The sequence below is a fragment of the Trachymyrmex septentrionalis genome, unplaced genomic scaffold, assembly GCF_001594115.1.
Source record: "Trachymyrmex septentrionalis isolate Tsep2-gDNA-1 unplaced genomic scaffold, Tsep1.0 scaffold202, whole genome shotgun sequence".
NCBI classification, from domain to species: domain Eukaryota; kingdom Metazoa; phylum Arthropoda; class Insecta; order Hymenoptera; family Formicidae; genus Trachymyrmex; species Trachymyrmex septentrionalis.
The window spans coordinates 193,315-203,638 of NW_017305203.1; the positions used below are offsets into that span (position 1 = coordinate 193,315).

At 26.7% G+C, this 10,324-nt stretch overlaps 1 protein-coding gene across 1 annotated transcript in view; it reads right to left on the reverse strand.

Annotated features, from left to right (window-relative positions):
• Positions 1 to 826: 826 nt before the first annotated feature.
• The window catches only part of LOC108747906, a 15,993-nt gene continuing 6,495 nt past the window's right edge, over positions 827 to 10,324 (reverse strand). Inside the window, exons 3-4 of the mRNA XM_018485796.1 lie at positions 1,363 to 1,731; positions 827 to 1,212 (exon numbers count right to left, since the gene is read on the reverse strand). Of these exons, the coding sequence (XP_018341298.1) occupies positions 908 to 1,212; positions 1,363 to 1,731 (674 nt within the window). The 3' untranslated portion in view covers positions 827 to 907. The remainder of the gene's footprint in view (positions 1,213 to 1,362; positions 1,732 to 10,324) is intronic.

Sequence of the window (10,324 nt, forward strand, 5' to 3'; positions counted from 1 at the left end):
AATGGAATTAGGGTTCCAACTCGTCTCACATCCCCCCTACTCTCCAGACTTGGCTCCCTCGGACTACTATTTGTTCCCCAATATGAAGAAATGGCCCTAATTCCATTAATTTTGCGACCACAACTGCTGAGGTGTGAGCTGGTGCGTTATCGTGAAAATCACTCGACTTCCTCGATTCAAATGAATGCCAAACACAAACAAATAGACCGATCTGGCTGTAACTTGGTGTGTGTTCCTCCAAGAGATGCTACTAACTAAATCTAACCTTGATACGCGCCAGTAGTGTCATGTCTCTGACTTTGCACGGACTTTTCAAACGACCCTCGTATGTATATCGCACAAATTAGCTACCTTGAATCATTTTCAGAGAGCAAATTTTAATGAATTAGTAAGGACAAAAGAATACATCCAGTATTCTATCCATTATTCCTATATGCGTCTTACTGATCTACAGACAAGACAAATAATTTTTCTCAATTCAAGGTTGCCCACCACATAGCTCGATAAAAGTGACCGTATGAATCTCACATCAAAACACAACAAAACGCATATACGCCACAAATAATAATTAATGAGAATTATCAAATCTGAAATTAATAAGTCCTATCGATACTTTCGTAGTATTGTATTAACACGTACAAATAGAAAATGCAGTAAAAAAGAAAAATTAGATAAAATTAGTCTCTACTATTCGCCGTCCAAAGATGATAAAGATTTTTAAATATTATTCTATTGCAATTACAATCTATATAAATAATAATAATATTATCATCACTTGGCTAAACTAAATTGCATACAATTTCCAAGGTATTATAACAAGATTTCCAAATATTTCAGCTATTTTTTTTTAATACAATTTTAATACGTAAGAAATCTTACAATAATAAATCCCAAAGTACCAGACAATTTATACATTCTTTTCAAATAGTTCCTCGTAATTGGAACGGCTAATAGTATTAAATATGTAGATAATTAGTTGAGAGAGTTTCTCTTCTAGTGCTGCCATAACAATATTAATAATATCTGTAGTATTGCTGTCTACAACACTTTTGATAGCTTGATGCAGTTGAACTAAGTCTTTTTCACTTTCATCAAATGTATATTCTATTCCTGTGATATTAATATTTGTCTTTACTTTTGAAACGTATATCTCTTTTTTCTCATTCTTAGTTGCCACTTTTAGATCCAGATTTACTTTTATTATTGCGTCATCTGCAAAAAAAAACACATGTTTTGCTAATTTTAATAAAACATAATTAAACTTTTTTTCTGCTAAATTTCATTAAAATTTTATGTTATTTTAATATACCATTTAATAATAAGAGATTAATATTTAATATGTAAGATTAATATTTTACGTACTTGTTGGTTTTATGGTAACCAGTCCCTTATTAGCAAGAGGCACTAGTACACGTATGTCGAAGTTATACGAAGCATTCATTCTCATTTTTCGAAGTACAAGTTCAATATTATAGTGGAGTCTGTCAGGATCTACGTGAATATATTTTATATTTGCATTATCACAAACTCCAAGTATTTTTATATCTTTGAGATATAATTTAAGATTATTTGTATCAAAAATAACTATTTTGTCCATAAGTACTGATTGGTTGTTCAATACGTTAACATCATAATTCTTTGTGCACATCGTATCTATCACACTGTAAGTATTGTCCACAATGCATTGATCATAATTAGGATCTTTGCGGCCACATGGATGAATGTAGGAAGCTGTAAAATATTTATTTTCTTTAATTTCTAATTTTTAATTAGATTAAAATAAAATATTAATAATAATAATTGTAGTACATCTTAAATTAAACTAAAATAAAATAAGTTCGAACAATAATATTGGGTTGATTAATAATTTTCTTTGGTTTTTTAAGGATGTTTTGTAATTTTTTAAATATTACGAATTTAATAAAAATTTTACAGATTATTTTTACATATTATATATTCGTAGACCTGTGACAAAATTCAGACTCGATATATCGAAGCAATCCAAAATTACAAGGATTTTAATTTGCAACGAATTTATTTAGTACCTATTTTCAAAATATTACAAATTTAATAAAAATTTTTCAAATTGTTCTTTTTTTAGTATCTACATCTTAGTATTTACGTAAAATTTGAAAACAATTTACTTTTTAGTTCAAAAATTCTTTAACTTTTTCTCTTGATTCTTATTGGGGATTCTTATCTCTGTATTAGGTACTAAATTTAATTTCCACGGTTCACATTTGGTGATGCTAGTTGTAGGTGTAATTTATTTTAACATCTGAAGTTGGCTGCATTTTAGAGGTTAGACATTTATCAATAAAATTCAGTGCGAAAAGATTCATTTAAGCGAACAGTGCCATTTTTTTTTTACCGAAAATGCCACTGCAGATCTCTTAAACATCTCTATTTCTCTGCTCGCCAGACAGAAAAAAAAGTTTTTATGGCGCATTGTGACTAGCGATGAAAAGTGAATCTATTTTAATAATCCCAAACGCAAAAAGTCATGGGTGGATTCTACCATCAACATCTACACCAACCATCTAGACCAACCATCAACATCTACACCAAAGCGAAATATCCATGGCCACAAAGAAATGCTCTGCATTTGGTGAGATATATTATATAAGGCATCGTTTATTATGAGCTATTCAAACCAAACAAAAGTATCACGGGGGATCGATATTAATTACAATCGTCTGAATGAAGCATTATTGAAAAAAAGGCCAACAGTAGCCAGCAATCGATGCAAAGTTATGGTTTTGCACAACGCTTGACCACACGTTGCAAAAGCCGTCAAGGAAACATTGATGCAGCTTAAGTGGGAAGTTCTCCCGCACCCAGCGTATTCACTAGACTTAGTTCCTTCAGACTATTACTTGTTCCGATCGATACAGCATGGCTTGGTAGATACACACTTCAGAAATTACGAGGATGTGCGAAAATGGATCGACGAATGGATTGCTTTAAAAGACCAATCGTTCTATCGTCGGGGAATCCACTTATTGCCACAAAGGGGAAAATGTATAACTAGCGAGGGCAAATATTTGATTAATGTATTTTTTGTTTTTGGTATCGAGATAAATGAGTTTTTTAAGCAAAAAAACCGCGGAAACTAAGTTTAGTACCTAATAAAATTGTAATTTAATAAGAAAGTAATATTAAGAATTAAATTAAATTTTATATACATAAAATTATATACATATATATATATATATATATATATATATATAAATATATTAAAATGTGTAATATATTATACGCGCGCGCGTGTGTGCATGTGTGTGTGTAATATATACATATGGTATATTTATATATTTATATACATAAATTTTGTATACTAATGAAATGATAACAAATACTTTTGCAAAAGTTTATTTAAATTTACTTATTTATTTAAAAGTTATTGACTTAAGTATTCAACACTTAAACACTTAAATACTTAAAATCATTATAAACCAAATTTTATTATTTTATCTTTTGCTTTACAGACTAACTATTAAAATTTGTTTAATAATATTGGTTGATATTAATTATTTTTGGATAATTATTTGAATGATACTTTTAGCTGAGATATTATGTTAGACAAAACAAATCTTTAAACAAAAATTAAAAAAACAAAATAAAATATTTTTATTTCAAAATATTTGTAATTGACAATGTTACACAACATTCTTCACTTTAATCTTGCCATTTTTCAGGTAATTTCATGATGCAGTTTTTAACCAGCCATTCAGAGTGTAAATCAGAGTGATTGAAATCAATATAACAAAAACGTCGGAACTATTTGCGAACAATCCAGTCACTTACAGAATTATTTCCGTACACATCGAAAATTTTTTTAAGACTGTGCAGCGTTTTTTTCTTTGTGGAAATAAAACAGCACAATGTATCAGAAATATAAATTCTTATTCTTTATATTTAAAACACAATGCCAAATATTTGAAATTTAATCAATCTTAGCAATTTTTTTTTTTAAATCTTTCACAAAACATTTATTTCAAATATGAATAATCATTTACTAGTCATTTAGTATTAACTTTGCCACCTCTTGAAAATATTGGAAACTTATTTGCCAACTCAATATCTTAAACAGATATTTCAAAATAAGTACTTTTTATAATGCAACGTATAGCATTTTTCATTGGCAGAACTAGTGTGCACTTAATGCACTTTAAAATCGCTGTACACAAATCGACATAAAGATATACATTTAATAAAAATATAGAAATAAATTAAACCGCGCAATATTCAATACATTTTATTGTGTCATTTGATAAAGTACACATTTTGAACATTTTATCAATTGAGATATTTCACTTTTACACACACATTTAGATTAGAACAATGATGAATTAAGCATTTTGCCCCTAGGCACCAACATCTAACCATCTCAGATGGTTTCATTTATTAATTTATAAATTTAATAAAAGGGAATATGGATAAAAAAATTTATATTCCCGCATTAGCTAGTAAAAATATTCAATAATCCTTAATAAATAATATAATGTGAATATAATACATTTTTAACTATTGTATATATTTAAAATATGGTTCTGATAAAATATGCTCGGTCTAACTCGTGCGAAAATGTTAGATTAACAAATTAAAAATTCCTCTCAATTATGTAAAAATTTTCAGTCTTGAAAAATTTATCGCTCCCTCAAATTTGCCACCATGTGCTTTGTAAACCTATGCGTTAATCCGTCACTGGATTAGAATAATGTACGATAGCTTTAATGTACACTGAGTGCGCACTAGTTCTGCCAATGAAAAAACCTTATAAAATAAAAACCTTTACACTATTTTATTTGTTCTTAAAATACAAAATAATTTTTTATAATGTCAGAAAAAGAGATTTGTTATTAATAAACTGTATTGTATTTCTACTATAGTATAAACCAAAGCCTTCCAAAACACACAACAAACACAAAATCGGGCCCAAAATTGCTCCTCGTCTGTTCCAATGCTTGTTCCCCACTATGGGTCCAACGCTTTCCCTCTATTTGTGGCTGTACATTGGCGCGACGACGCGGCGTATTATTTTGTATAGCGGTCAAGCGCGATTTGATCGAAAGATAGACACGTATATCGAAAAAGAGACAAAATCAAAAGAAGCCGATTATTTATGACTTATTTTATTTTCGTTTACATCACTTATTTCGAATATAACTCTTAGAATCAATAGATTTCATATTGATTCTAAGAGTTATATTTTAAATAAGTGAAGTAATAAGCCAATGAGGTAAAAAAAAAAATCAACACAAGATGTCCGTGTATAAAATTTCTTTATATTATATTGTACTATACATACGTTTCGATCCTTGCTTTCGGTCTTCTTCAGTGTATCACTAAGATAATAATTTCTTGATCTCGCATGCCAATAATTTAATTTTAATAGATTTGTTAAAAGTTGTTATATATTGCAAAAAAAAATAATCGAAGTAAGAAGTCCAAGGATAAAATTCGTTCAATATATTCAAGAATAAAACGTCTTAGTATATAGAGACTACTTAAACAGTTAGTCAAATTAATGTGTAAAAAACAATAGAAGAGGACCCAAAGCGAAGATCAAAACATTTGTACAGAGTGATATAAACTTATGAAGAAATTTTACACTCACATCCTGTACTGGCTTATTACCTCACTTATTTGAGTTTTATTCTTTGGAACTTATTCAATTTTTATATATTATTAGTTATATTTTAATTTAATTTTAAAAATGGCGAAAAGATTAAAAAATTTACAGTTGCAGCAAATAAAATTGGAAAATAATTTTTTTACTCTTAATGACAGTGGTCAACTGCAACATCTTATATGTTTAAAAATGTTTTACCAAGCCCGAAAACATATTATACTAAGAGATATTATAAAAGTTGTCATGAAATAAAGTATAAAAATTACGATAATAAAACAAAATCAAATTTATTACGAGAATTAAAACTTAAACATGCAAATTTATTGCAAAAGCATGTCAAAAATACATTTCATCAAAACAATCTTTATTGCTTCTTATATCATTGCTTTACTTACAGTTCGTGAAAAGAAAAGTTTTTCTACAGGAAATCTCATAAAAAAGGAGCCATAGAAATGGCAAAAGCTTTCAATTTTCATGAAACTGCAGAATCTTTTAATACCGTACATTTATCATCACAAACAGTTTCACGAAGAATTAATGTTATTGGTAATGTCCTCAAGAATAAATTAAAAAATTTATTAGTGATATTTAAATACTATTCCCTTTATTTAGACGAGAGCACTGATAATTCAGACATAAGTCAGCTATTTGTCGATATTTGTCCGGATAATTAAATGTGATTTCTCAATTCATGAAGATTTATTAATATTAGTTCCATTGCATGATACGACGAAAGGAATCAATATTTATAATGCATTGCAAGAGCAAGTAAAGAAATTTGTGGGCTTCTTTGATAAATGCTCAGCTATTGTTACTGATGGAGCACCAGCAATGATAGGAGAGATCCAAAATTGGTCTAAAAGGATTACTTAATGAAAATAAAAATAAAATATTTAATGTTTTATTGTATTATTCATCAGAAAGTTTTGTGCGGAAGAGTGTTAAAATTGTCCGATACAATAAAAATTGTAACAAAGATTACAAATATATTATTAGGCAACAGATTTGTATTACTCTCCCATCGAAAATTTAAATTATTTCTGGACGAAATTAATACCAGTTATTCAGATTTACAAATGCATTCAGAAATTTGTAAATTTCTGATGGTTAAGTGCAAGGAAATGTTTAAAGCGTTTTTTTTTGCGCTTCGAAAAGAAATTCCAAAGTTTTTGAAACAATATAAAAAACTCATCAGATTTGCAAAATAATTTCAAAAATACTAATTTCCTCAAAGAATTAGCTTTTTTATTGATTTTCTAATCACTTAATCTTCTGACTAATCACTTAAATACTTTAAATTTGAAACTTCAAAAATGAGATCAAACTGTTTCTGATCTAATCAGTTATGTGTTGATGGATTTCGCAATAAACTTAATCTATTTTTAATTGAAATATCTAGAAATGAATTCCATCATTTTTCTTGTTGCGAAGAAATTCAAAAAGAACTGGTTAATATAAACCTTGACTTTAATACAGATTTCAATGTACAAACATTGAAGTGTATCATTGATGAATTCAAAGCCCGTTTCAAAGATTTTGATAAAATAAAAGAAGATTAACTATTTTCAATAATCCTATGAAAGTCAAGATACAAGATCAAGAAATAAAATATTGACAAGAGCTATGTAATTTACAAGCAGATATATTTTTTATATCTAGAACTGATTTAGGATTAGAATTTTTTAAGATTTTATCATTGAATACGTATTCAAATTTCAAAGATCTTAGGCTTCGAATTTGTTCTATGTTTGGATCTACACACACACACGCGCGCGGGCGCGCGCGCACCCCTACATACACATATATAGTATATAAATATGTATATAAGTGCATTTTTATTAATGAAATATATTAAATCTTTAAGACGCACTTCACTTACAGATTTAACACTGATACGTTCAAATGCGAATTGCTGTCACATCGATGGAGATTAACATTTTAACTTTGAAATAAAATACAATTACATGCTTGCAAAATTCATATCAATGTTACAAATTTAGTTTATTTTTGTAATTCTTATATATTTTCGGAATATTGTAATATTGTATTGTAGTAAATGTTTCTTAAACTTAACTGACTTGTAGCCCTTTTTATTTATATTGATTTATTTTATTTGAGCTATTTTATAATAATTTATATGTTACAAATTTATTTTCTAGTTATAAAATTTGTAATCTGTAGTACTTTTATAATTGAATGTTAATAACAGATAATAAAAATAAAAATTTAAAAAAAAAGTAAAATAAGAAAATAAAGTAATAATTTTAAAAAATTATAATTTAAAATATATAAAAAATAAAAAATTGAAAAAAAGGAAAAGACAAAAGAAAAGATAAAGGACACAAAAATAAAAAAGCCAATATCCGCCACGTCCACGTTGTTGGTTCTGGGCATGATAGAGAGTGGAAAATTAATTGCAAAGGAGTTTTTATTTTAACATTAAATTTGTATTTAATGCATAATAATGTAAATAGCAAATTAATGAATTCATTGTACAATAACTATTAAAATCTTAGAAACAATTACAAAAATATAACAAAGTATTTTTATTAATATTTTTAGCAATTTTAATTTCGAACTGATTCTGATAACATCAGGAAATAAACAAGTCAGATTTCAATGATTTCATATTTTATGACGGTTTTTCTAAATTGATACAGTATTCGTTTTAAAATAAAATCTGACGTAAGCGAGCACACATAATTGATATTAGAAATAAAAAATTAATTTTTATAAATTTTAATTTAATGCCTCTCTTATTAATGCGTTTTTCAGCACACAATTTGCATATTTGCTTGCGGTTCTAAACGCGCGTGGCGGAAGGAAAGATAACGTTGGAGAGGGTAATATTGAGAGGAACCTGCTTACCATTGAAACTTTGGTAGGGACCCGATCACGTAACCATTTGGCTCTGTTATAGACTATTTAATCAAAACTTACTGTCATCGATTTAAGATAACATAATTACTTTCAAAAATTTAATTATATATTCTAGATACATTATTGCATTATTGCAAAAAAAATTACTTAATCATTTCCGTCTATTATTTTTTATGTAAATATATTATATGCATAAGAACAGTAAAAGATAAATACTTTCTAGAAGAGGGAATGAAATAACATCAGAAATATCATTAAAAAAATATTATTAAAAAATTTCAGAAAATTCGTAAATTATTATTGTATAACTTTACATATAAATTTAAAAGTTATAATAAATTCTTTTATTTATTACAATTGATAGATTATTCTATCAATTGTAATAATAAGCTGTTCCACAGCTGAGGCATTTCATGTCAAAACGAATATCTTTGAAACATCATCATTTTTTTTTTAATTTGCTGACATTTTACTAAGAAAAATATGAGATACGTGTTTTGCGAAAAAAATTTGAAATCTCTCGGTTTAACATGGAATGCCTCAGCTATGAAACTAGTTGTCACATGCACTGTCTTATGATAAATTTTATCAGTGTAAAATTTTTGCATTATCAAAATGTGACGTTTAATGTAGTATAAATACCATACATACAACTTTAAAGTTCCAATAATATCAAAATTATAAGCGATTGTTACACCTTTACGAAGGAAATAGTAGGGAATATTAGCTTATTCAAAGCTGTAATTATTTATAATTTATATGTATATATCAGCTGCGCTATTAATTTCTACAACTCAGCTAATATTGATTGTTATTGCTCAACTGGTTTTCTATTTTAACATTGCATAGGTCAATTATCATAAATTAAAATGAACTTATTATTATAATTTAAAATAAAATTTAAAATTTTAATCTGTTATAAATCATACAACATATTTACTTATAACCTTAAGAAAAATAATAAAATGTGCATTAAATCTAACAATTTAATTTGTGAGATTATTATTTCAGTCCATTTCATTAAATCCAATTGTAATCAGCGCAGTTTAAAGAACGAAAAAATATATTTGATGTATAATATAAAATTATATTAAATACTAAGATTTAGTCGCGACCGTATAGGCTTTTTCCCTAATTGTTTAATTTATATGTATAATTCTCTACTGTTATTACATATATTTTAATGAGCATTTATAAGAAATAAGATTAAATCATCATTTTACATAAAAACTTGTTATTCTAAACAAGAGATATAAAACAGTAAGTTACAAATATTCTATGAAAAAAGAATTTAATTTATATTAATGTATTTACCATCGATAAATATCTTGTAACTTAATTATTTATCTTTATTAAAATATATAATTATTCCGATAATAACTTATTGCTTAATGCGAAGTAATACTATTGATAATGAGCACAAGGTAAGTCATAAATCAAGACAAGCATTTCTTTTGCTCTTTGAAAAAAAATAAATACTCGTATTATTATTATTATAATAAATTATTAAACATTATTAAAAATTTGAAAAATTATGTTACACATAGCAGTATTAATTAATATCAAATCTCAAATAATTTAATGTAACACTTTTAAACTAAGGTATTCAGCGTAAAACTAATATTTTATGAACTATATCAATAAAATAATTTACACAGGTTTCTTAATGCTAAAATTTTTAATTGCTTCTGTTGTTCAACTCAACTGTGTTAAATATATTTCGTTTTTCGGAAATAATATAAATACAAGACAAGTTTGTATAGAATGTAATATAAAATTGCAGAAATTTTTTATAAAATATTTAAATAA